At 45.8% G+C, this 27,583-nt stretch overlaps 1 protein-coding gene across 2 annotated transcripts; it reads right to left on the minus strand.

Moving 5' to 3' along the window:
- Positions 1–836: 836 nt before the first annotated feature.
- On the minus strand, positions 837–26,939 carry ASB9 (ankyrin repeat and SOCS box containing 9). 2 transcript variants are annotated; one of them, XM_041001152.1, is made up of 7 exons: positions 26,560–26,939; positions 18,166–18,245; positions 9,696–9,803; positions 8,125–8,275; positions 6,759–6,893; positions 5,238–5,429; positions 837–1,004 (listed from the first exon to the last, which is right to left on the minus strand). In XM_041001152.1, exons 1-7 carry the CDS (start codon positions 26,651–26,653, stop codon positions 880–882), a joined length of 885 nt encoding a protein of 294 aa, XP_040857086.1. In that variant the 5' UTR covers positions 26,654–26,939; the 3' UTR covers positions 837–879. The 2 variants fall into 2 exon arrangements, with proteins under 2 accessions (XP_040857086.1, XP_040857095.1); XM_041001161.1 differs by having other exon boundaries at positions 935–1,004; positions 5,172–5,429.
- Positions 26,940–27,583: the final 644 nt, after the last annotated feature.

Genomic DNA, 27,583 nt, shown 5'->3' on the forward strand with positions numbered 1-27,583 from the left:
GTGTGATTGTTTAACACCAGAGATGTGGCAATTGACCTAGCAGAACAGGCTTGGTAAAATGGCTTAATTTCAATGCAGTTACATTTTCCTAAGCAGCCCCGACGCACTAGTGCAGGGCTCCTCAGGTGCAGAGACCACCCTGTGTACCGCAGAACATTGTATGCGATCCCAGTCTCTACCCACAAGAAGCCACTAGATGCCCTCCCAGGTCATGACAAAGTGTCCACAGCCATTGCCAAGTGTTCCCTGGGGGCCACAACCACATCCGGTTAGGAAGTGGTGCACTAGTGGTTGCTGCTTCAGGCACACAGCCTTCTGTGTGAGGCAAGGAGCCTGCCCCTTCACTGCAGCAAGGGTGCTTCTGAGACACAAGGAAGGGCTAAGCAACTAGACAACAAACAGACATCTTTATCTTTCCTTCTCGTGCAGCAGAGATGGATCCACGCCAGCGACAGCAGAGCCTACCATAGTGGAAACTCCCCAGGTGGGCCTCAGAAAGTCAATATTCCAGTCTACACTTCTGTCTTTGCTCAGGATAATTGGCCGTATTGATCTCCCTACATGCCATGTCATGTCTGGAGGACAGTGGGTAGGGCCCACCTGGTGGAGCTGCCACAGAGCGGAAAAGGGACAGAATGCAGAGAGCACTCCTCACGCAGTGCTGGATGCATACATGTTCCAAACAAGAGTTGTCACTGTGGACTCTCTTCCATGCAAGGCGCAAAGTCTTTCTGCCTTCTACCCAGTAATTCCACAGTAGCCACTGTGGGTCTATTAAAAATTAACAGCTCATTGAAAAAGAAAGAAACAGCCAAATTTGTACAACTCAACTTTATTTTTCAACTTTAGTGGCTATCACTCTCCCCAGCTTTGATGCCCTCAGAGGTGAAGGAGAAACCGTTTCAGATGCCCTGGCAACAGGAGCGTGCTGATGCCGTGATGCTGCCCAGCGCGGAAGCACTTGCGGATCCTCAGGCGGCACAACTGCGCCAGAGAGGGCGGCCCTGCAGGGAGACCCGAGCAAGTCACAGTTGGCTCTTGCTTCACTCACGCTGCTTTGCCGCTTTGCTTTTCCTTTTTTTTTTTTGCGGGGGAGGAGGGAGTATACAAGGTAGAATTTTGTTTTACCAGGGGGTGGGGGTGGGCAGAAAGAAGGGATGGTGCATGTTGTGGTATAGCAGGTAAAAAACTACCACCTGCAGTGCCAGCATCCTGCATGGGCAATAGTTCATGTCCCGGCTGCTCCACTTCCAGTCCAGCTCCCTGCTAATGCACCCTGCAGAAGCAGCAGAGGATGACACAAGTCCTTGATCCCCTGCCAAGTGGGAAACCCGAACGAAACTCCTGAATCCTGGCTTACATCTGGCCCAGTACTGGACATTGTGGCCATCTCGGAAGTGAACCAGCAGGTGAAAGATTTCTCTCACTTCCTTTGTCTCTCCCTCTCTCTAACACTGTCTTTCAAATAAATAATTTGTAAAATTTATTTTTATTGCAAAGACAGACCCCCAGAAAGAAGGAGATACAAAGAAAATAATCTTCCACGCACTGGTTTACCCCCCAAGTGACAGCAATGGCTGAAGCTGAGTCAATCTGAAGCCAAGATCCAGAAGCCCTCCCAGGTCTCCCACATAGATACAGGACCCAAGGCTTTGGGTCATCATACATTGCCTTCCTAGACCACAAGCAGGGAGCTGGACAGGAAGTGGAGCAGCCTGACACAAAGCAGGCCCACATGGGACCCTGGTGCACGCAAGGCAAGGACATCAGCTAGGCCCTAAATAATCTTTTTCTTTTTTTTTTTTTAACAGGAGATAGTATGTTACTGCTTAAGAACTTCTGCTATGTTTTGGTTAGTTGGTCAGTTGGAGGAATTTTTAGGCCATATTCTCTCTTTTCTGGGGCTTGTTGAAATGAAACTGTTGGGTTTTAATTTGTAACAAGGAGAAAGACATGTAAATTCTTGCTGCCCTAACAAAGGCCTAAGGAAGTAAACCTGGGAATTTCACAGGCAAACAAAAATTTCAACAGTGGAAAAAATTCATGTTTAATGGTATTTCTTGCATTTACTCTTAAAAAAAAAAGAAAAGAAAAAAACCAAGGGCCTAGTTCTAGGTGCAGCTTTTTTGATCTTTTGACTTCATAATTAGAGCAATCTTAAACACAAACAGCTCTACAGTGAATCCCAGATGCATGCTCTCTGACTTCAGTCCTAGTAGAGCTTCCATCCTGGATCCAGAGCTATGCCGTGTGTCTACTCTCTGGTGAAAAGCAACTAGTACATACAGGCTTTGTGCAAGCGACAACACCCACGAGTTCACATCAGAAGACCATTGTTCTAAATAAGGGGCACGGACGGGGAAGGGAAGGAAGACAGGGTATTTTGCTCCCTAGGGGACATTCAGCCATGTCTGGAGGCCCTTTTGAGGAGGTGGTGGCCCTGCCAAGCAGTGGCAAAGGTCAGGGGCACCATACAAAACAGACTCCAACAGATGCAAACATGGAAAGTGGCAAGACTGCAACACTGTGTTAGGGTGAAAGGATGGGGGGAGGTTCCTGTTCCTGCCACCCTCTGAATGGGACTGTAATAGAAGTTTCTCTTTGGATTATTTCAGACAATAGCAGCAGCAAAATTCTATCCTTCAAAAGTTCCACAAAGCAGCAGCCCTTCATCAGGTGGTACTTCGGAACCACCAGGGGAGGGGTCCCCTTAGATGGCACCATAACAGTCCCCAACCCAGGGATGCTGCTTCCATTACTGCTGGCTGGGGCCTGAGCACCTGAATTTTTGCAAGGCCCGCACCCTCTGTCATATCGTACAGCCAGGGCCGAGGATACAACTGAAAAGCTCCCATGGCCTCTATTCTCTATAACATCACCGCAAGTGACAGGTGAAACTGAATTGCATATTTCTTAAGGGGCTGAGGTATATGGAAAGGTGGAAGTACTTTCACAGACAGAAATGCACAATTTTTGTCAGGCCATAACAGTATATGCACAAGGGCCCTTGGCAGTGTTTAGGACCCCTTACAGATGGTGTTCAGGGTTCTCAAAGTCTAGTAGTGGACTGCTTCTCAATGTACTCAAGCCATGCGCTAACCCACCTACAAAAGGTACTCCATGGGGAGACTGAACTTCATCTGATCTCATTAAGGAACACTGAAGGGAGTGACTCACCACTGATGCTAGATCGAGTCAAGGGCAAATGTGAAGAGGGAGGGGCTGGTGAAACATGTGGAGAGCAAGACCTCACAGCGAGTGGGATCAAGCATGACAAGAAGCAAGTCACCCAGCGAGTCCATTGTTATGCCAGTCCAGCCGCCCAGCTGCTGTTTACTGCAATCACGATGACATACAGCAGCCTGGAACCTGCACAAAGCAGACCCCAGCTTTGCAGCCACCCACAAACACGTGGCAGCTCGGACCAATAATTAAATCATCTGAATGCATCTTTATAAACTGACATATTCCTTTGGGTCTCAGTTTCTTTTTGGCCCCTACACACTCACAGTGTTTGAAGGCCAAAGTGTATTCAAGAGAATTCTACCGTGCTGGGCTGAGGCACTTTTTAGTCTTCATTGTGTAAAACATTGCTTTAGATTTTATAAAGAAGGGTGGGGTAGTAATACTAAAATCCTTTCTCCTTTCCTCTAAAGGAGGAAAAACCCTGCCCTTCCTAACACCCATGCAAAAGCCAACACACATTGTGATTGGGTCTCATCCAATGTTCTGTCCCTTCCATGAGTACAAAGAAACAGGTGAAGTGATTTGCCAGGCACACTCAGCAGCAGAAATTGCTGTATTAAATCCACAAGTTGGGCTTTGTGCACCTGCCTGTCCCCATTTCCATGGGTGGGTGTCCAGCCTGTAGAGAGGCAGCAGAAGTGGCACTTAATAAAGCATCGGGAATCCTCATCCACACCCTGCCAAATGGAACCTGAAGAGGTGCAAAGCAACTCTTGGGAATTCACACGCAAGACAAAAGTCAGTGCAGACAATGTGCAAATCGGAGGATTGTGTGCTGAGGAAGGGAAAAGAGGTACCCCGTGTGATGGCTTCAGGGGGCCTCGGGGCCTTTTTCCTTTGTAGATCCCTTTCCCAATTCAAACAAAAATGAAAATTGTATTTTAAAGTGGTGTTGGAAGAAAGATGGATATAGTATAGGTCGAGCTTTAGTCACTTTCTGCTTCCAATTTTACAAGAAATTAAGACATTTGTTGTGGGCCCCAAGGCACTGTGCCATCTGTGCTTGAAAGAGAAATCAACCCTGTATACATAGAGCAGTTTTTGAAAACAGGAGATCATCAAAATGTACAATTGCCCAGTGATTATTCCACTGCTGGACAGAAAAGGACCCAATCGGTCTGCTTGCTGGGTCCGGGCCAGTCTTCCCAGTACTCCCCCATGGCCTCATGGGAGAACATAAGCCTTGCTTGGCAATGCTTCAAGGCAGATGGCCACCCACAAACACTCTGGGGCAGTGGGGGATCACAGAAAGGCCCAGCTGACAGTTTTGCCTCCAGCCAGCTGCACTTCTCGGCAAATAGGGAGAAAATAGGCAGATTAAACAGTGGAATCCTTCCCGTAGAGCAGCCTGCTCCAAGCATCCCAGCAGCCCTACCAGTTAGTGCAGCTACAGGCTGGAAAGAAAGCAGGTACGGAGCTGGCTGCTCATGCACCTCTATGGGCAATTAAGACAGCAAGCGAATTTTTCTTCAACCTGAGCTGAACCCAACCTCAACACCCGAAAAATTTCTAGTGGCTTTTGTGAAGAATAGCCATTTTTTTTTTTTTTTACAGATGAAAGAGTGCAGACTTGCTGTTGGTTAAGCAAGAATCATACATTTCTTCGAATTGGTGTGATTCCTCAAAGAAATGTCTTACACTCTTAATTGGCTGCACTTTAATCTCAGAAACCAAATGCCCAAAAGTTTGGCCCATCTGTCAACATCCGGAGGTTTCACATAGCCCCCAAGAGGCTTCTTAATTCTTGGAAAACTGATCTACCCCAGGTAGGAATATTAGATCATTCCAAACAGCCTGTCTCCAACAGGCTAAACACCAGGACAGTCATTTACTACATAACTAGTGTTGTATCTCTTTACTCAATTAGCTCAACTGCCCCACATTTGGTGCTAACAGAGAATTGGAAGTTAGAACTCAAAAAGTACCTGCCTCCTACTAGAGCCCATAGGCATCTAAGGTTGGGACTTAAGGTTCAGGCAAGGGAGAGGCACCTTCTCTCTGCAAGAAGAGCTGCGTCACTGGGCTCCCCGGAGGCGCCAGCTCTGCAGGTCGCTTGCCCTCAGCGTTCTTGGCCTGGGCGTTTGCCCCGAAGTCCAGGAGCAATCTGACTAGCTCCACACTGGATGCCATGGACGCTGCATGAAGAGGAGACTCCAGACCTCGGCCCTGGTTCACGTTTGCTCCTAAATAGGCACAGGAATGAAATGAGTCAGCGAGAAGCAGAGTCTAACCATGTACCTTCCCAAAGTCCCTGAGTCAAGGGGGTCCCTGCAGAAAAATGGAGATAACTTGATTCCATTTAATAATGTGGGCTTAGGCTACACATCTGATCCAGTGGTATTTCCCCCATATTATTAAACGTACCTTTGAGCACTATATACATAGATGTGACAAATACAAACAAAGATGTGGTGACATGAAAGCTGAACATTTAATGGAACCAACAATGAGACAGTACCCAGAGTGAGACTTGATGGTAAAACTCATCTATGAGAGCAGCCAAATTCCCATGCTGAACAGTCACCACAGCATTTACAACTTGGCACTTGGGATTCGGTGCTCTGCACTCTGAAAAGCAAACGACTCAAGGGGCAGCTCCTACAGCAGGTGGTCAATCCCAGTATCACAAAGCAGGTGCACTTCTGCTCATCAGCATCCCCACTGAACCAACACACTCAGCGAATCCTCATCCCAGACCACGTCCTGGCTCTCGCTGTGACGTCTGCAGGTATGTGCTCTTGGCCTTGCATGCTGTCCCTCTAGTAAAATAAGAGTCTATGTGCACACAAGTATAAACTGGATCGGTCTTCCAAGCTCTCTACTCCATGAAAGATGACAAACATTGAATTTTCCTGGGTAGGAGTTTAGATAGCGCTTGTGTGTAAGAGAGAGAAAGAGAAAGAGAGAGATTGAGTGTTTGAGGAATTAATCTCCTAATTCATGGCAATGGCTTCTAAATGAGTAGAAGTAACAGCATTCAGTAGGAGGAGTGATGCCTTGAGTCTTAAGAACAGACAGGACTCAAATAATGAAAGAAGTCATGCAGTGGTGTCCCAGGTGTTGAGAAGGGAGCTGGACAGTAGCAAGCAAGGGAATAAGGATAGTGGCACACAGATATTCCCCAAGAAAATGTAACATTTACAATGCACTAAAAATAGGATAACTTCAACTGCCAAATCAAAGAACTAAAACAGGTCTGAGAGCAGAAGACAGCCCAAATCAAGCAAGTCTACAGGTTATGCAAGTCGTAACACTGTGCGTGCCCAGTGAAAGACAAACAGAGCAGGACGAAGAAACCAGTCATCATCACCATCATCTAGTTACAAACGTAAGAACAGAAGTTCACACAGTGTAATACAGGCCCCCGTGGGAACACAAGAATGTGAACCCTAATTCTGCCCAACTCTGTCACCCCCTCTCTTTGCTCCACTACCATGCAAAGAAACTTCAAATATATTTAGTTATTTGCTATCCTTGTGGTGTGTGTGTGTGCGTGTGAGTGAGTGTTTTACCTGACTCCAGGAGTTTCTTGGCACAGGCTAGCTGCTGGTTTTCACAAGCCAAATAGAGAGGAGTTCCCAAGTGGCTGATGTTGTGGTCAATGTTGCCCCCATGAGCCACAAGGGACTCAATGCACTCCACGTGACCTGCAGTCCCAGGCAAGAGAAAAATAGTCACCGTCCAAATTCCCTTGACAAGCAAATCATCATCCCTAGGTTTTATGTGCTTAAATTTGTTAGCGACTTATTCAGGGACAAAGGCCATTTTCTTTACTTAGAACAGGGGATGATTTCAGAGTACATCTGAGCTTGCTAGCCTCAGCAAAGAGCCGGCAAACACTGCCCTTGATCAGTTGTTGGGCTTTGCAACTGGTGCCAAGTACAGAAATGGAAGATGGAGTTGCAGAGGACTGGAAGAACAGGGCCTGAAGGTGCACTTGCTGAAGACCTGGGTGGGACAAGGGGGCTAGTGACTGCACGCCAAGGGCAGGCCTGGCGAAATGGACACAAGCTGGCCTTAGAAGGGCCTGCCAAGCCCACCACAAGTAGAGCTCAGTTTACCCAGTCAGGCTCAGTGAAGGCTGACTCACTCTTTTTAATCCAGACCATCACTGCTTCCAGGGTTCTTTTAGAATTCTTCCATCATTTCATTTGCATTCTAGGTGCCCAGCGAATCAGTGCAGTTAGCGCGGCTCCTAATCAATAAGTACCAATGCTGTGGGAGCTCGTGACCACCTGCATTGGGCAGCGAAAGAGGAGACCTTTCTGTGAAAACCCTCTGGCAAGGCATGGGGAGGACAAGGAGGATGCTAAACATCAGAGAAAAGCAAAATTTGCAATTTTGTTTTTCATCCCCAAACTAAGAATATATATTTAAAAATGGTGGCTTTATGAAAAGAATGATCTGAAAGTGTACACAATATCTAATGGTTCCAAAAGCTGAAGGTTTGCTTCACTTGGCAAACTTACCACGGCCCTTAAACAATGCTACTTAAGGCCTGAAAACAGAAGGATATAATTTGTTTTGGAAAAAAACAGCTTGATTTTACTGGACTCCTAGGTTCTTCAATATATTCCACAAGTGCTGGTAGACAGTCTGCTCTGCATGGCTTGGCCCAGGACCAATATTCTCAAAGGAAGATTCTCAAATATACTGTGGTCAAAGTCACCTGGAGGTTCCTAAATCCAACCCAGGTGACCTGCCATGGTGACTGACTCACTGCAGCTTGAGTGGGGTCGAGACATCTGCATTTATAAGCCAGGTCATGCTGAAAGTGCTGGTCCCAGCACTCCATTTTGAGAATGACTTCTCTAAAATACGTGTGCTGTCTCCCAGCCCTCCTGGCCCTGGTAGGTGTCCCTGGAAGGCGAGACTCACCTCTCTTAGCAGCTTCGTGGATCGGGGACGCCAGATCACTCTTGGGCTGGGGGCTGGCTCCATGTTGCAACAGCAAATTCACACAGGCCAGACTGCCACTGACACAAGCATTAAATAAGGGAGTGTGCCAGTCCGTGGTGATGCCATTCACCTGCAAAGAAAAGCTTCAGGAGGAAGACAGGCTGCAAGGGGTCCTGCCTTCAACCCTCAGTTCCCTCGCCTAGGAGCTATTAGGTAGCAACTCTGGGCCTTTACCAAATGGCATATAGACTGCAAGGTGTCCAAAGTGTCACCATATACTGTTTCTTCTTTACCCTTCCTGGGATCAAGACTTTGAAATTAGTTAGGATCATTTTAATAGCATATAAACCAATGTCTTAATTTCTAATTTCCATCCTAGGCCTTATTCCACATCAATGCAGTATCCTCAACACAGCCAGAATCATCCAAAACTGCTAACAATTGTAACTTTTAAAAACATTGCTTAGATACAGCTCTGGAGTTTATACTTGTGAAAGATTTTATTCAACTCATCCTTTAATGGAAGGAGCTGGTAAAATGTCTAGGCTAATTCAAAGAGAATTCTAACAGAGGACTGAAGTCCATTTTCAAATATGAGAAGTTTTCAAGAAGTCGATGGAAATGTATTTTATTAAAATCTGTGACTAGGTTTCATTTCTTCAGCCAAAAGTAAACTTATCAAATAAATCCATTTCTCCACAAACTTCTTGAAGTGCCTTCATAGATGCAGAATGGTTAATATCCTAGCAGCAAACAGCCATGTTTGGGGCCATTTCTCCTAAACTAGAAACCCTCAACACTTGTAAGCCAACGTCTGGCCTCACAGCCTTAGGTCTATCATCAAACCCTACCTAGCAAAGCAGAATAAAGGCGTATTCTTTAACGTCTTTAACTCTGGTGGCGCTACGAAGGCTCTCCTGTGACCTCAGAACAAGACCCGCTTCCTCAGTGTGCACGAGGCCGCTGGTGCTCCGACCCCTCTAACCCACTCTACTCTCCTACCATAAAGGAGGGGTTGGAATTTTCTCACTTGCACTTCTAGGTATTTTTATTTGCACGCAACCCACAATTTCCCCGAACCACCATTCGGCACACCAAGTTCAACAGGTTCTTCAAGCCTCAGCTTAGACAGTGGTTCTTCTACCCCAGGAAACATATCCCTTTGCAGCATGCTGTGCGCCTCCTCCCATCGCCAGCTAGATGCTGGCCTGCTAATCCTCGAATCTGGGCATGCCTATATGACTTGCTGTGGCCAAGCAGACAGTGACAAATGTGATGCAAGCAGAGCGCTCGTCCCTTTTGGCTGCTCTTGCAATCTCAGCTTCCATGTGAACAAGCCTGGGTTGCCTACTCACAAATGAAAGACCACACAAGGATTTTGTTTTCCCAGACATTTCAGGCATCCTAGCCATGCTTTCCACAGTATTTTAACTCTTTTCCAGTCATAACAGTGAAGGCACAAGTCTAACAGCTATTTAGTAGTAACTGCCCAACAGAAATTTCTTTCTAGCTCAAAACTCAGTATTTCATCTTATCCCTGGGGTGCTTACCTGGGCTCCATGCTTCAATAAAAGGTTTGCACACAGGAGATGGCCTCCCAGGCAGGCCTCATGGAGGGGCGACACGCGGTCTGCGGTGATGAGGTTCACAGGCCAGCCCTGAGAGGGGGAATGACGAGGATGAGGGGTGCAAAGCAACAGCGCCCTGCAACTGCGTGGTCTTGCGTCACAATCACATCTAACCTAGCTCCAAGTCTTGACAGTAGGCTCAAGGAGCGCAATGAAAAAAAAAAAAAAAAACACAAACAAAAACAAAGGACCTGTCAGACACGCAGCTTGTCAGGACACGTTGTAGATCCCTTTTCAAAATGCTTGGACCAGATTCTGGAATATCAGTGTATACATAGTGAGTTACCTAGGGGACGCGGTGCAAGTCTAAACATGAAACTCATTTATGCTTATACATGCCTCATTCCTATAGCCTGAAGGTACTTTTATGCATTGTTTTTATAATTATGTGCATGAACCAAAGTTTCCCAAGGTGCAGTTTTCCATGGATGGGCATTGTGTTGGCACTCAAAACATCTCCAATTTTGCAGAATTTGGGATTTCAGATTCTCAGATTAAGGATGCATCAACAGGACCATGTGGATGCCTACAAACTAAAAAACTGACTCATCAGTATAGGCATTCAATAAGTACTTTAAAAATGTAAGAGAGCTTCAAACGTTTCTGGAAAAATATGTGACACAAAAAACCCTAGAGCCCAGCATGATGGCTCAACTGGCTAATCCTGCACTCCAAGCAGAATTCCATGTCAGGCTGCTCCACTTCCCATCCAGCTCCCTGCTTGTGGTCTGGGAAAGCAGTGGAGGACGGCCCAAAGCCTTGAGATGCTGCACCCGTGTGGGAGACCCGGAAGAGGTTCTGGGCTCCTAGCTTTGGATTGGTTCAGCTCTAGTCATTGAAGCCACTTGGGGAGTGAATCAATGGATGGAAGATCTTCCTCTCTGTATATCAGACTTTCCAATAAAAATAAATCTTTTTGGGCCCGGCGCAGTGGCGCAAGTGGTTAAGTCCTCGCCTTGCACGCCCGGGATCCCATATGGGCGCCGGTTCTAATCCCAGCAGCCCCGCTTCCCTTCCAGCTCCCTGCCTGTGGCCCGGGAAAGCAGTCGAGGATGGCCCAAGGCTTTGGGACCCTGCACCCGCGTGGGAGACCTGGAAGAGGCTCCTGGCTTCGGATCGGCATAGTATCGGCCATTGCGGCTCACTTGGGGAGGGAATCATCCGACGGAAGATCTTCCTCTCTGTATCTCCTCTCTGTATATCCGCCTTTCTAATAAAAAATAATAAAAATAAATCTTTAAAAATAAATAAATAAATCTTTTTTTAAAAATAAAAGATATTCTTGGAGCTGCCAAAGTGGTATAGCAGGCTAATCCTCTACCTGAAAGCACCAGCATCTCATGTGGGCACCAATTACTGTGCTGTTTGCTTGATTTACCATTCAACTCTCTTTTCATGGCCTAGGAAAGCAGTGGAGGATGACTCAAAGCCTTGGGGTCCTACACCCATGTGGGAGACTAGGAATCCTAGAGGCTCCTGGCTCTCAGCTGCAGATCAGCTCAGTCCTGGCCATTGTGGCCACTGGGTAGTGAACCAGCAGATGGAAGGCTTCTCTCTGTCTCTCATCCTCTCTCTCTGTAAAAAATCTGCCTTTCAATTAAAAATAAGCAAATCTTCAAAAGAATATTCACAATAGCATTGTTGTGAATTGAGTGCCAAAATCTAGAAACAACACAAATCCCCATCAACAGCCAACTACATTAATAAACTTTGTGATAATTGCTTCATGAAATATTACAGCTTTGGGTGTGATAGAGAATGTATGGTCTATAAAACCTAAAATATTTACTATCTGGCCCCTTTCAGAAAAAAATAGTTGACCCTGATCTTGACTAAAGGAATAGAAAAAATTTTTTGTTTTATTAGTCATACCATCATTTCTCAAGTACTCGTCATACTTTTCAAACACAACTTTGTCAACGCAATAAAAAGGGGTTTGATTGTCACACGAGGCAAAAAATATGTAAATGTGCGCCTGGCACAATAACCTAGCAGCTAAAGTCTTCGCCTTGCACACGCCAGGATCCCATATGGGCATCAGTTCTCATCCCAGCAGCCCCATTTCCCGTCCAGCTCCCTGCCTGTGGCTTGGGAGAGCAGTCGAGGAAGGCCCAAAGCCTTGGGACCCTGCACCTGCATGAGAGACCCAGAAGAAGCTCCTGGCTCCTGGCTTTGGATTGGCTCAGCTCCAGCTGTTATGGCCACTTGGGGAGTGAATCAATGGATGGAAGATCTTCCTCTCTGTCTCTCCTCCTCTGTGTATCCAACTTTCCAATAAAATAAAATAAACCTTTAAATGTATGTAAATGCATCAGACAAGTGGTTGGAAGACATGTCTGGGTTTGGATCTTGGCCAAAAGACAACCACATGCACAATTGGTCAGTGAGGCAAAGCAAGTGAGTGGCCACAGGTGGGGAGGGGCACGTCATCTCCAGAATTGCACAGCTTCCCCATCCAACTCAGGGCGGCAATTTCCACCAAGACTCCTCTCAGCTCTCCCCATCAAACATTGGGCCTTGTCTGATAGTGACATAGATGATGCAGGAGAGAAGAAAATGAGCTTCAATGTGCCTGCCCTGCATGTCTCTGACCTGGGAGATCCAGGTGCTTCCTGTCTTCTTAAATTCACAGTCCAAGAAATCCCCTCCCCCCAACCTGGTCCTCACAGTCCCCCTCCCTGCTCCCCCACCTAACCCTGGGATCAACTTCTGAGGATAATGCGCTCTCCATGGGACGACTCATAGCTCAGTCCTGGCAACACATGAAAGCCCTTGGGACACATTCTCCTCGCTGGAGGACACTAGTGCAATAATAGTACTTTTTCCTGGAACTTTAATTGCATGGTTAGTTTAATAAATAATTCAGTAATATATCACACCTTTTCTTTCCAGAGTATTTAAAAGTTGTCTAAAACCCTTCTAATACAGTGCCTCACTCACCATTATCCCTGACACACATTATTGTACTTTTGTGAACATTTATGACTCAGACCCCTAATCATCCTTTGGTTTTTGCCATGATTGGCAAGTTTGCACAGTTTGAGACATCCAGTCATTCTGGCCCCTCACACCTGAATCTATAGGTGCTCCAATGCACAGCCTGTCCAGGGTTCTGCGAGCCTCACCAAATCCAGCTTGTGAAGCAAACTCCAGTGCTATTCACAGGGAGGGAAGAGACTCTGATGAGCACTCAATAAATGCTGCCTGGCCCCCTGGGTTACTGCATTTATCCCTTCCCAGGTACTACCCATGGAATTCGCAATGTGGCGTCTGCTATCTTATTTTATTCTAGGCACTATTATTTTATGGTTTCACCAGAGACACACCCTGTAAGATTTGTTCTCAAGTCTTTTTCATCCCCTCTCACTGCTCTGTGCTCATCCAATCTCTTCCCCTCACTGCTAGAATACACACAAAATGGTAACTGCATTTTTTTCTCTGTGCAAAGGAAAATGTCCTGTAAAGAGCAATTTTTGTTGTTATTCTACTACGAGAGAGTACTCCTCCAGTCGTGACTGCCATGTGTGAACCAACATTTAGATGTTTGTATATAAATCCAGATGAATGAAACACAATAAAGAAATTATTCACAACAGATATCATGTTCACCTCACATTACATATTCCCGTTACAATGAGGTTCTTTTTAAGCTCCTTCTAAAAATGTAGGGCTTTGTTTATAGTTCCCATCAAGCTATAGCTCTACTTTTCTATAGCTGTACTTTAAATGAACTTTGGTGATTTGTCTAAATTATTGACAAATCTAAATAATCATAAGGTACTTTTTAATCCATAGTTTCACACAGCATCCAGTCCACAGAGGGTTCTCCGTTAAAAGCAAAGCTGATTGACGGCTTATCTTCCATCTTTATATTACCACTTCCTAAGTGGCTGCAGCAACCAGAGCTGTGCCGGTTCGAATCCAAGAGCCAGGAGCTTCTTCCAGGTCTCCCACACGGTGCAGGGTCCCAAGGCTTCAGACCATACTCAACTGCTTTCCCAGGCCACAAGCAGGGAGCTGGATGGAAAGTGGATTAGAACCGGCACCCCTATAGGTTCCCGGTGCATTCAAGGCAAGGACTTTAGCCACTAGGCTACCATGCCAGGCCCCACTAACTGACTTCTAACACCAGATATTCATCTTTTCTGGTTTTGAGCATTATGTTAATTGAAGCACAAAGTACAGGCTACGGTGTCTGTGCTTGGCTACTTCTATACATCCATTTTCATTGCTGCATTTTTTTTATATAAAATAACATAATTATCCACGTTACTTTCAGTGGACATTTGTGTTGCTGTTATTTTCTTACAACTGTGTATATACCCATGTCTATCATTTGTATTACATACATATCCATACGTTTATCAAAATATATGTACATAGGTGGAAAGGTGACACAGTGGCATAACACATTAATCCTCTATCTGCAATGCTGACATCCCATATAGGCATCAATTCATGTCACAACTGATGCATTCCCCTGTTAATGGCTTGGAAAAGCAGTGGACGACGGTTCGAGTGCTCGAGCGCCTGCACCACGTGGGAGATCCAGCTAAGCTCCTGTCCTCTGGTTTCCTGCTTTGGATTGGTTCAGCTCTGGCCATTACGCCATCTGGGGAGTGAACCAGTGGAAAAACTTTTCTGTTTCTACTTTTCACTGCAAATATACCTTTCAAATAAAAATGAAATCTTAAAAAAAAAGCATAAGCACATAAAGCTATTGTATATAAGCTTAGAAACAAAATCATTGAAGTAGAGTTATGTTTTTGTATTTGTTAGCTTTTTAAAAATAGTTATTTTGGGGCTTGGCACATTGGCCTAATGGCTAAAGTCCTTACCATGCATGCTCCGGGGATCCCATAGGGGCACTGGTTCGTATCCCAGCTGTTCCATCTCCCTTCCAGCTCCCTGTTTGTGGTCTGAGAAAGCAGCTGAAGACGGCCTGAAGCCTTGAGACGCTGCACCTGCACGGGAGACCTGGAAGAAGTTCCTGGCTTTGGATCGGCTCAGCTCCAGTCACTGAGGCTACTTGGGGAGTGAACATGCAGACAGAAGATATTTCTCTCTCGCCTCTACTCTCTGCAAATCTAACTTTCCAATAAAAGTAAATAAATCTTTAAAAAATCTATTTATTTTTATCAGGCCCATTGTGATGCTGACATGGCAGACAGAGGCTTAGTCCACTATGCAATTGGGCCAGCCATGGTTTCTGTTTTTGTTTTCATTTTAAGCTTTAGTAGATGTTGGTTAACAATTTCCCAAGGAACTGGTGTAGTGGCATAGCAAGCTAATCCTCCACCTGCAGTGCCAGCATCCTATATGGGTGCTAGTTTGAGTCCCGGCTGCTCCAATCTAGCTCTCCCCTAAAGGCCTAGGAAAGCAGCAGAGGATGGCCCAAAACCTTGGGACCCTGCATCCACATGGGTGACCTGGAAGAAGTTCCTGGCACCCAGCTTCACAACAGCTCACCTATGGCCATTGGGGCTAGTTGGGGAGTGAACCAGTGCATGGAAGATCCTCTTTCTCTAATTTGTTTAAGTAAAATAAATAAATCCTTTCGAACACCAATTTCTCAAACTGCTTTGCATAATTTCCAACTTCCACTAGGAGCACATGAGAATTGCAGTTGCACTGCATCCTTACTAACATTTGTGTAGAAGCAATCTTTCCAAACACAACTTTTCTGGCAGGCACAAAGGGCTACAACAGCTCAAACTTGTATCTTGTATTGCCCCAATCACTACTAAGCACATCTTGGCAGTTAATGAACATGTGGCTCTCCCCTATAAGATGTATTGATTCAGAGATGCAGAGAGAAAGAGACAGAGAGGAAGATCTTCCATCCGCTGTTTCATTCACCAAGCAGCCACAACAGCTGGAGCTGAGCCGATGCAAAGCCAGGAACCAGGAGCTTCTTCTGGGTCTCCCACATGGGTGCAGGGTCCCAAGGATTTGCGCTGTCCTCCACTGCCTTTCCAGACCACAGGCAGGGAGCTGGAAGGGAAGTGGGGCCACCAGGACACAAACCAGTGCCCATATGGGATCCCAGCACATGCAAGCCAAAGACTTTAACCACTAGGCTTCCGCACTGGGCCCGATCTCCCCTCTTAAGAAGTACTAGTTTAAGTGTCTTGCTTATTTGTCTGTTGAACTGGCTGTACTAACTGTAGACTAGGAGTATGAGTCTCATATGAAAATACTTCAAAAAGTTTGCGGAAAAGAGATTTAAAAGGTAAGCTTATTTTGCTGCAAAAAAATGTCCTATACCCACACATACGAATATATAGGATTAAATTACTGCAATATTTTCCTCCTAGTCTGTGGCTTGTTTTCCCACTTTCTGAAATATTTTTCTTGAACAAGTTCATTTTACTTAACCTTTCAGTCTTTTTGTTCCTTTTCTTGTAGTATTCCTTTTGCATCCAATGCCCCAATAGCTCCTAGAACTTTTAAGATGGGCTTTTGTTAAAACTGAACACATTGATTCCGAAGGAGCTTTGAAAACATCAGTGCATGAGACGTTCTTGGCCAAATAAGGGTATCTGGGAGGTCCAGGTATTGTTACTTTTAAAAAGCATTCTGCATTATGTCATGATATGCAACCAACAGAGGGACAGACTTTTCTGACCAAAGATTGATATGCACAATACATTATCACTCCAAAAATTCAATCAAAGCAAGTGTGGTGTGCTGAAATGCACGTGTGCGCACACACGCACACACACAGCCAATCCAGGTGAGAAAAGGGTAAAAGACCTGAACAGAAAGTTCTCAAAAGAAAAAATACAAATGCCCCCCAAAATACTTGAAACTGTGCTATTAGGAGCCTTTAGGAAAACACAAATCAAAGCCGCAATGAACCAGCACTTATCCCTGAAAGAATACGTCTCAATCCAGCTTCTCCCTTTTGGACTTAATCACCTTTGATATATATGATTTTCTGTTTTGTAGCCATTTGGATATTTTATCTCTCTCCTCTTACTAAAATGTGCATATTTCATTTACTAAGTATTTCTCAGTATTCTTTCATTATCAAAAATGCTATATAAGTTAGAAAAAATTAGATGCCATTTATGATGACAATAGCTAAGTAATTTACAGATGTTGTCACTTCAGTTACAATTCCTTACTCTCCTACAGTAATGCAATACATTCACATCCGCTCTATGACTTTGATCCTTGACTTCAGATTTCATCACAACTTTGCTTTGATCAGTGGGCCATTAGCAGATGTGAAGTAAGCACAGTTTGCAAGCATTCTTGCAGGGCTAGGCTTGCCCTGCTATATTTTAGTCTTTGTGCAGGACAGGTGGCCAGCATCCCATGCAGGATGTGTATGCATCAGGGAGTAATGTTCAGCCTGTCTCCACTGACTCAAACACTCATTAGCAAGCAATAATGGTGTGTCACTGAGTTTGGAGGTGAAGTGAAGCACGGAGGTATTAGACTGCTCACGTTATACTAGAATCATTGCTACGTGATCTTACTTAAGGAACTACTTTTAAAGTCCACATATTATGATGCCACACATCTGTCGTAGTGAATGGATAGGTTTCATCCACATTGTATTTTATACATTAAAACCTGAATCTGAGGAGAGGTTCACGGGCACCTCCAGAGTCGTAAAGGGATTCCAATACAGAAAAGGCCAAACGTTCCTGGCTTAAAATACCTACTGTCTTTTCAGAGAGCAGAATTATGTGACCAAAAACTTTATTAGGATTTTGATTGGTGATTTAGACTGTTCCCTTAAAAATACCTTGGTCCAGGTCTCCAGTAATTTCAAGCCAGCATAACTCCAATCAATTGTGCTTTTATACCCAAGGAGCAACGAAATGAAAATGGAACTGTTCAGAGCTACTGCCAACTAGGGACCCAGCACGACCACAAATGGCTATGAAATTATGACTACATTAAAAAAAAAGACATTTCATGTATTTCTTTTACATCACAGGTTTTTAAATGCAGCTTTGCTGACATTGGAACTGATATATTTTCAATGCAGAGAGCTGTCCAATGCAGGATGCGACAGCCCCAGTCGCTACCCACTAGAAGCCACTAGCACGCACCTCCCAGTGTGACAACCAAAAGCATCTGCAGACATTTGTCAAACGCCAGCAGAGAGTCACTGTTGCACAGCTATTTTTAAAGACACAGTCTGTTGAATAAAACAGTGGCAACACGAATGCACTAACTTGCAGGCCATTCATTCAACAGGTGCAGAACCTCTTCTGTGCCAGTAACTATATTCTCAAAAGTGGTGGTGTGGAACACGGTTCACTTCACTTTGGTGACAGAGAAATTCCTATCTGTCAGGTGATGATTTTCCTCTCGGTGTGGAGTAACAACAGCATGTACTTAGTATTTACCCTTGTGTTGGTCAAAAAGCTACCTGGCTGATGAGGTTCCTCAGAGAGAGCACGCGTCCGTGAATGGCGGCTTCATGCATGGGAGACCAGTCAGACACCGCATCTGCAGGCAAGTGGAGGCATAGTTACATCCTTAACGCAGCTAGCCCTGCCCCGCCCTGAGCTCCTGTTGGCTCCCAGCAGTACACCCTGGAGCCAATCAGCCAGAATCCCCATCAGAACCCCAGCACCTCTCCCCTCTGCCACACTTCTCGTGCACTTCACTGGCCACGTATGGATACTCAGGAAACAACAACCCAAACCGAGGACAAAAGAGGAGGAATGGTATGACACATGACTGAACTTCTACCTACATGCTGGTTTCAAAGGCAAATGAGCCATTTTTAATTGAGTGTGTCATCAATTATTGGCATGAATGCATTTGGCTCTGGTGCCAGTCCGATTTCCTGAATGAACCACACTTTGGCATTCTCAGCAATCAGTACCGTACATAGTAAGTAGTCATCACATAATTACATAAATCATCAGGTCTGGAATCAACCCTAAACAGAACCATATCTATTTATAAAACAAAAAATAAATAAATTTAATATTTAAAAAAGACAGATACTAAAAGAAAGAACCATATCTATTTATAGATTCCTTCCTGTGGTAACGTGAAGGCAGCATCCGTGCGGTTAGGAGACTGAGCTGACTTTTGAGAAAGCCCTGGTTCTCACTTACCTCCTCTGTATAAGGAGAAAGTGGTATACATACCCATGGCTCCATACAAGTTAGCTACTACCATCATTCAGCTCTAATTCAACCAGTCTTGAATGGAGTCCACAGTCATTGCTATTTCAAACTTGTTCTACAGCGGTATGGAAGGAATACAAATTCTCAGCAAAGAGCCTTGTAACCCTATCTTCACACATAAAGCTCGTGCGTGCGCTCTCTCTATCTCTCTCTCTATCTCTTTCTCTCATTGGGTGTGGATGTAAGCAAGTGCATCATAGACTTGATTTTCTTCTTATCTCACACTCCGTCTAAATTCCTATACAGATAGATACAGAAGTCGGAATGTGAGCAGGCCTGCCTGGTCCCGCCTCAACGCTCACTCCACCACTTTGGTAGACAGAACATACAAGTACAAACAAGGCGGCCTGACCCGAAACCAGTCAAGCCAGCCAAGAGCACTGAGCACTCCTAACAGCTGGACAGCCCTGGGGCAGCAGGGCGACCATTACCACTGTCACCAAAAGGCCAGGAGGGGGCAGACAGAGCAGCCGTGTGTTTACCACATACTGGCTAAGGCCTGCCTGCCGCCCTAGGCCACCAGTGCCCAGTGAATAAATGCACGTCCTTCCAGATGCACTCCAGACGTGTTGAGTACAAAGCAGGAAGTAGGCTGAGCCCGCCCGCAGCACACATAGCACACTTAACGCTGAGGCCTCGAGGCAAGGCACCTTGAGCAACATGGTTTTGGCCACTAGCCAGACCTTACGTCCAATACTGCTCAGTGTCCTCACAGCATTGTGCACGCTTCCCACTGCTCTCAGGAATCAAGTAAAATACTGCTGCTCCCAGACAATGCACTTTATGATGCAGCCTACAAATATGGCAAGGTTCAGCTCTCAGTCAGAATTGAAAGAACAACTAGTTCCACTCTGTTGGTACTGACAATGCAAAATACAATTCACACCAAATTGGTAGTGACAAGAAGGAGCCACGAATGGAAAAAGCTTTCGAAAACCAGTGTGAAATAAATGTGTAAATGTACCTTAATGGATCACCATATGTGTGATGATTAAGCCAATTCTTTTTCCAAGTGCTGAACGTCTAAAAAAATCAGCTGCCACATTCCTCAACCTTTCTTTAAGGGTCCTGAGATTATTGAAGCTGACAGTTTAAGACCCCAATTAGCTGCCTAGATTATTTAAAGTGTAACTCTGTTCAGATTTCACACACAAAGATGCAATTACATTAGCAAGTACAGAAAAAAAAAATGGTGCTTACTTTCTACTCGTTCACTATGCAACAATTATTTCCTTTATTCAGGGCAAAACATGAAATTTTCCAACCACAGAATCAAGCCTGCCTGAGGCTTGGCATCCCCATGCAACGCACAAGCCCCCAGCGTCTTGGGGAAGTCAAACATTGCTGTGGTCTGCGGAGTAGGACACGGCAATGCTAATACACCTGTCCAGCTGGCTAACACATCATTGAGATATTCAAATGCATGCAACTGGCTCATTTAAAATGTGTAATTCAATGGTTTCCAATATAGTCACAGAGTTGAACAAACAATATCACAATCAATATTAAAATAATTCTTTCACTTCAAATCCTGATTAGCATTCACTCCTTAGGTCCACTCTCTCCAGCACTTGACAACCACCAATCTCCTTACTGTTTGGATGCACACATTCTGGGCTTTAAATATAAAGGGGACTGTGCTGTATGTGGTCCTTTGGGGACAGGCTTTTTCCTTTTAGTGTGTTTCAGTGTTCATCCATCCTGAGCTTGTCTGATTTCAGCCCTTCTTTCAAAATATAGCAGCCATTCTATGTACAGACCTTATTTTATTTATTTACTCATCAGTTGATAAAAACATCTTTTGCTTCCTCTTCTCAGCTATTAGGCTTCTACAAAATTCATTTAAAAATTTTAAGTGGAGGTGTGTTTTAGATTCTCTTGTATAAACACATAGGAGTGGAACTGGTGCATGATATAATGTATAAACTTTTCAGACTATTTTCCAAAGTGGCCATACCACTTTAGACTCAACAATGCATGAAGCAGCCTAGGTGAAGAAGACATACAGATTCTTTCAGGCTACCTCCATCTTAAACTGCAACAAAGATTTCAGCCTCAGCAGATCTCTGAGCAATGTAACGGTTGTGCAAAAAAATTTAAATAGTGACATCGAATAAATTAACATTTTCCTAATATTCAGGGCATAGATTGAGTTAACACACAGAGAGAAAGCACAAAATATTAGAAGAAAATGGAACTGAAGGATAATAAGCATTTTGTATGAATCTTTTGAAGTCTCTCCATATATACAGCTTAGCAAACAACATAGTTTGGGACAAGTATTAGTCCACACTCTCTCTTCAATTCTGGAAAATACTGACGAGACAGCTGAGACGTAACCTTGTGCAAAGGCGGGTCTGCCCAGGAGGACTTGGGAAACGCTGCTCTGGGCTTTTCTAGAATCCACACCACAGTTATTGAGTTACAAGCTTAGTCTGTATCTATTAAAACCCAGGAGTCACTTCATCCGCCTCTCCTACTAACCGGCAGCTGGAGAGTGCAGAATGAACAGGAAAGGGGACCTGCGCTCCTCTGGGGCCACACGGATGACTCTCAGCAGCGGTGACTGATGGATGAGGCAGAGGCTCAAGGTCACAATATTCTTTTCCATCACAAAGTCTTTGAAATTCAAGGGTCATTATCTCTAGATAGCAACACATCATCAAAGACACTTGACAGGTACTAAGGATTCTTTCTCACTGCTTGTTCAGCTATGGTCTATTTGTTTTGTTGCCAAAAAGAAAAAAAAAATGGATGCCAAATGAGATCCCTGGCAATAAATACCATGGATCCATCAGTGTAGCTCTCATTTAAAACAAGGCAGGGAGTCCCTTTTGTGAGACCACTCCACAAATCCTCCAGTTGGGTGCTATTAAGCTTGCCTTTCTTTGAAACTGTGTCTCTGGACCCAGTGCAGTAACCTAGTGGCTAAAGTCCTCACCTTGCACGTACCAGGATCCCATAAGGGTGCTGGTTCAGGTACTGACAGCCCCACTTCCCAACCAGCTCCCTGCTTGTGACCGGGGAAAGCAATAGAGAATGGCCCAAAGCCTTGGGACCCTGCACCTGTGTGGGAGACCTGGAAGAAGCCTCTGACTTTGGGTCAGCTCAGCTCCAGCTGTTGTGGCCACTTGGGGAGTGGCTCAGAAGAGGAAGATCTTTCTCCCTGTCTCTCCTTTTCTCTGTAAATCTGTCTTTCCAACAAAAATAAGTAAATCTTAAAAAAGGAAAGCAAAAAGAAATTGTGTTTCTATCAACCTGTGGTACATCAGCAAGGTTGCCATCTCATTTTTATTGCAATTTCTGGAATTATTTTTCCAGTGTCCATTATTTCAGAAGAGATTTGAAATGCACTAATTGTTTAACTCTGAAAAAAAAAAGGCTACTAACAAAGCTCTGAGAGTCCCAGTGAATGCTGGACAACAAGACAAATCCATCTTGGGCAACATTTTGCAAAGTCAAAAAGACAGAATTCAGACTGAGGGGACCAGATCATTTGCTTCTACTCTTTGGGCATGAGAAAGAACACATACAGTGGCACGAAGCAACACTACCAAGGATCTGGGTGCTGTGTTTACACTCAAAGGAGACTTTGCCTCAATTCCAGGACAAATAAAAGCAGGAGAAAGAGAGATGGGCTCACGGTCAGAAAGGGGCAAACAGGAAGGTCCACTGAGGCAGCTTCCAGACAAGTTTATCCTGCCCCTGGTAATTCCACCAACAGCCGCTACTCTTCCTCCTCTTCCGCACCTCACCCCTCCCAGCTCTGTCTGCAGGGTGACTCCACAGGGATCTCATTAGTACCCATTCCATCTAAACAGGCAGTTTCCCTCCAGAAAACAGCCCTGCTGAGGGTCCTAATGTCTAAAATGCACCACGAGAGAACGAAATTGTTTCTTTTCAGTGATGTTCCTGCCTGCCTCCTTGTGTAAATGTGATGCTCTCTGAGTGTGCGGTCAGTTTTGTGAGGAAAGGACGATCTCCGCAGGTACAAGTGTGCAGGTGAGAACCACAGCAGAGGCGCTGGCCACAGCCACGACGGCTCCCTCGAGGCTGCAATTGTGGCAGATACTGGATCCCACAGTGAATTCCTCCAGTTTCTTGCAGTAGATATGAGCTGGCTTCCTGAGCATGCCATAACCAAGCTGGGTGGCTCCAAACAATGGAAAGTGATTGTCCCAGTTTTTGAAGCTGGAAATCTGACGGAAGTCAAGGTGCCAGAGGGCCAGAAGGCTCTAGAGGGAACCCTTCCTCATCACTGCTGGCCTCTGCCAGTGGCCAGCAATTCTTGGTGTTCCTTGGCCCACAGACACTCCACACCACGTCTGCCTTTGTCCTCACACAGCATTTCCGCTGAGTGGGAATTTGCCAGACAGGCAAGGAGGAGCTGAGAGAGCCCAAGATAGCCAAGCCTCTGCACTCCTCCAAAGCTTCTTTCCTTAGCCCTGTGTCACAGCATCAGAGTTGTTCCCAGCTTCCCTGGCTAACTCATCGCTCCCATGTCCCAGGCCGGAGGTCCGCCCCAGCGCTCCTGGCTTTCCAACCATTTTTTCCTCCCCGAGCTTCCATCACCTTCCCTGGGCAGACGATTGCAGCCTAAGCACCAGCCAGGCCCGAGGCACTCACCTGCTCTACTGTCCCGCCCTGCACTCTCCTTTCCTTTCTGCACTCTCAGCTCCCCTTTGCCGCCTCCTGCCAATGGAGCGCTCTCATCTGATGCAAACTGAGGCTAGAAAACATGATCCCCTGCGCTGCTTTCCCTCCTTTAACCCTAATAGTTAATCAAGTGGCCCGGTCTGACTTCGCTTTCCTGAGAACTTCTCGCCTATTCTGTGTTATCTCCAGAGTTTAACCCAAAGCAAAGCTTCATAGGGCAGGATTTAAAAGGATTTCAGCATGGGCCAGGGCAGGGCCACTCCCATCACCGCCTGTGGCAGCAGCATTCAGCATCTTCATTGCCCAGTGCCATCACCACTGCGCACCCTGCAGGGGGTGCGGCGTGGGTGGGGAAGGTTTGGCATGTGGGAACCTGAGAACCAGGGAGTGGGTGCCACAATCTTCTAGGACCCCATTGTCAGGCACCCCATGGCTAGCAGATTTACTCAGAGCTCTCACCATCACCAAGTGTACCCCAAGAAGCAGGCCCTGCCTCCTGGAAGCTGTTCAGCTTTCCACAGCCAGCCACGCACGGATCTCTGCCCGTGTCCTCACTCCCTAGGGCCCCACATGCTAGCTGAAACAGCGCGCTCACTTTGTAAGTGCCATCCTCTCACCCAACCCCACCCACCCAGCCTAGCCCCATTACGGTTGGCTTGGGACCCTCAGAAAACCCAGTGCAGGGTGCGGAGCCCCGACACAGTAGATTAAGCCCAGCTCTGGCCTTTGTGGCCATCAGGGGAGTGAAGCAACAAACGGAAGATTCTCTTTCTCCTTCTCTCTAGAAATCTGCCTTCCAAATAATAAATAAATAAATCTTTTAAAAATTAAAGAAAGATATACCCTAATCAACTATGTAAAGATCAAAATAATACTAAAAAGATATGTGTGAATTTGTCTAAATACTTTTTTATTTTGTAATTTGTATGAAAAAACAAGACTCCCCCCCATAAAACTGTTAATACACCCTAACAACAAGATACTACATTTTGGGCCATTTTGTACCATGACACATGTACAGAGTGGAATGTTGGAGTCACAACTACAGCTAAAAGACTGTATCATTGTAAAACACAGGGGACAATGGGGAGGGGAGAAAGGGCGGGAGAAAAGGGAGGAAGTCTTATACTTGCAAAAATGCACAATGGAAAACAAGAATTTTAAAAATCACAAAAGAAAAAGAAAAAAATCCACTAAAGTGGCTGGTACTGCAGCTTAACACTTCGCTGTGACTTGGTGACTGCTCTCTGCAGCATGAATATCCCACATGGGCACTTGCTCATGTCCTGGCTGCTTTTCTTTCCATCCAAGCTTCCTGCTAAGGCACTGAGAAAGCAATATAAGATGGCCCAAGTCTTTGGGACCCTGCACCCACTTGGGAGACCCGGAAGAAGCTCCTGCCTCTTGGCTCCTGGCTTTGGACTGGCCCAGTTCTTGCTGTTCCAGTCATTTGGGGAGTGAACCAGCAGATGGAAGATCTCTTGTCTTTCCTCCTCTCTGTAACTCTGCATTTCAAAGGGAAACACAGATCAGATTTACAAAGACAAGGAAAAACAAAGATCTTCCATCTGTTATTTCACTCCCCAAATATCTGCAAGGGTTGGAGCTGAGCTGATCCAAAGCCAGGAGCTTCCTGTGAGTCTTCCATGTGGGTGCACAGTCCCAAGGCTTTGGGCCAACTGCCATTGTTTTCCCAGGCCACAACAGGGAGCTGGATGGGAAGCAGAACAGTGGGGATACAAACTGGAGCCCATATGGGATCCCAGAGCTTGCAAGGTGAGGATTCAGCAATTGAGTCATCACACCAGCCCTGAAGATAAACAATATATATATATATTTTTTTTAAAAAAAAAAAAAGAAAGAACCATCAAAACTGCTTGAGCAGGACCCTCGAAGCGTGCCACACATCGGGGACCTGGGATGGGTGGGAGGCTGGGTAGGGCTTCTCCCCTTGTTTCTTCCCTGACCCCAGATACAGGGGGGAAAATGATGATACTAGTTTAAAAAAAAAAAAAAACTCTTCTAAAAAAGGAAATGCAGTGACAAACTAGCACCTTCTCCTGTGTCGAAAATAAAACAAGCATAACTACCAATTCTTTTCATAATAATTGGTTTGCTGATTTTAAAATACACTTATTAAATTTGTTTTAAGAAACAATTTGTGACACTGCTCCTCTTTCGTAGTGCTCCCAACTGGTGCCCAATACACCTGCTGATTAGTGCGGTTCTTTCCTTGTGGCTCCAAACCCTTGTTCCCAATGTGTGCTCTGCTCGCTTCACAGAGCCAAATGAACACAGGCCCGGCTTGTGGCCTCCACCAAGCGGATGCACTTCTATCTCTTCTGCTTTTTTGCTTTCAAGTATATGTGCAGTAAGAGATTAAGAAGGCCTCTCTTTTTGATTATCCCTCTGATTAACAAGTGTGGTGGGCAGTCTACCAAGGTGTTTAACCTCTTCCCCTGTCGCCTGGAGCAGCCAGCCAGCAGGCACCTGCTAAGTGCTCACCTTTAGGTGTGATGTTCTAGACATTAGCAAGGGTATCTAACAGGTGAGAACCATACTTGTAAGACGCTTCTCCAAAGGTTTTAAGTCTCCCCCGCCCAACGTGATTAAATCAATGTCTGTCCATCATTTTCAAGGCCAGCTCCATCTAAATACCAAATGCCTGAAGACTTGTTAATGCGACACGAAACCATTGAATATTAACACTTTCCTATTTATAAGCAAATGTAAACCTCCAACTTAACAAATCACCCACTTGGCTCACAGGGAATGATTCTGTGGAGTTTAAATGTTTACTAGAGAAAAACTCCGAACGACGCCATCTGCATCCTTACAAAACTTTGCAGAGAGGTAGACAGCACGTCGGAACAACGGTATCAAGGGCACAGAGCAGACACATCTTGGCCTGAGCTACTGAAGCGGCCCAACCTCCCACACCCCCACTCCCGACCCCAGCAACTCACCCCCCATCAATGGGTTTGAAAGAAGCCTGGTGTCCGGAATGTCTTCTTGCCCCAGGGGCTTGCTGCTGCAGCTGCCCGCTTGCTCCTCATCCATGGTGTTTTCCTGGGCCAGCAAGGTCCACGCTCTGGTTGCTCAGTAAAGTCCAAATTCCATGTTCCCCCTGCTCCGGGGAACGCGCAGTTCTGTGGCTAGCTAAGCTGCACGCGTTCTGCTCTGACTCGCGGGCATGGCAAGCGGAGGGCTACCTGTGGTCAGGAAGACAGGCAAGCACGCCCACGCGCACGCCCACACACGATCCACCTCGCTGGCTGCACGCCAGCCAGAGGCCACAACAGCCCTCCAGCCCCAGGTCTGCAAAGTTGCTGATGTCACGTCCTTTCCAAAACCGAGGCCAATCAGTGAGAAAGCCTTGGAGTTTATCAGGAAGGAAACTCAGACTTTGTAACTTTGGGAGAGCCGGGGGAGCCGCGTGGGGTGAAGCAAACAGCTCTCTGGCGGGAGGCAACCTTGCCCCCGCCCCCCGCCGAGATCCCCGTTTGTTACGTGGGGCTTGCTTGTTGTTGAGACAAGCCCAGCACCCAAGAGCTAAGCAAGCTGGTTTTGCAGCAGCCCGGCTGGACTGCGTGTGTGGTAACACGCACTGGCCATCTGCACATGTGCTTTTAATTTTGCTGGGAGTCCCTTAGTGGAAAATGTGTCTTTATGTTACAAAACCACACGTTTGCAAAAACATTTCTGTTTTCTTTCTTTCACCTGCAAGGATTTCGTTGAATGTCCTACCTCAGCCTTCCTCCACATACCTGGCTTTAACTTCTAGGTAATGAAGCCTTGCAATTGGAAACATGGTTTGCTGGGTGTTGTGGGGGTGCGGAAGAAGCCTGTTCTTTCTCCGCTGTCACTCTTTCAAACGGATATTTTTGTTTCATTAAGGGGGTCAGCTTGCTTGAGCGAAGTAGTTACTCTCCCTGCACCTGTGTCTTCAGATAAACCTCGTTTCCCGTCCTCCCAGAGCGGCCTCGTGCT

Source organism: Ochotona curzoniae, unplaced genomic scaffold (genome assembly GCF_017591425.1).
Source record: "Ochotona curzoniae isolate NIBS_2020 unplaced genomic scaffold, NIBS_Ocur_1.0 contig_1274, whole genome shotgun sequence".
Classification (NCBI taxonomy): Eukaryota; Metazoa; Chordata; class Mammalia; order Lagomorpha; family Ochotonidae; genus Ochotona; species Ochotona curzoniae.

Excerpts from the sequence above, each read along its gene's own strand:
- ASB9 (XM_041001152.1), bottom strand. The coding sequence starts at position 26,653 with ATGGATGAGGAGCAAGCGGGCAGCTGCAGCAGCAAGCCCCTGGGGCAA. Across the intron at positions 8,276-9,695 it reads TATTGAAGCATGGAGCCCAG|GTGAATGGCATCACCACGGA; the intron begins GTAAGCACCCCA and ends TTTTCTTTGCAG. Across the intron at positions 1,005-5,237 it reads GCTCTTCTTGCAGAGAGAAG|GGCCGCCCTCTCTGGCGCAG; the intron begins GTGCCTCTCCCT and ends GTCTCCCTGCAG.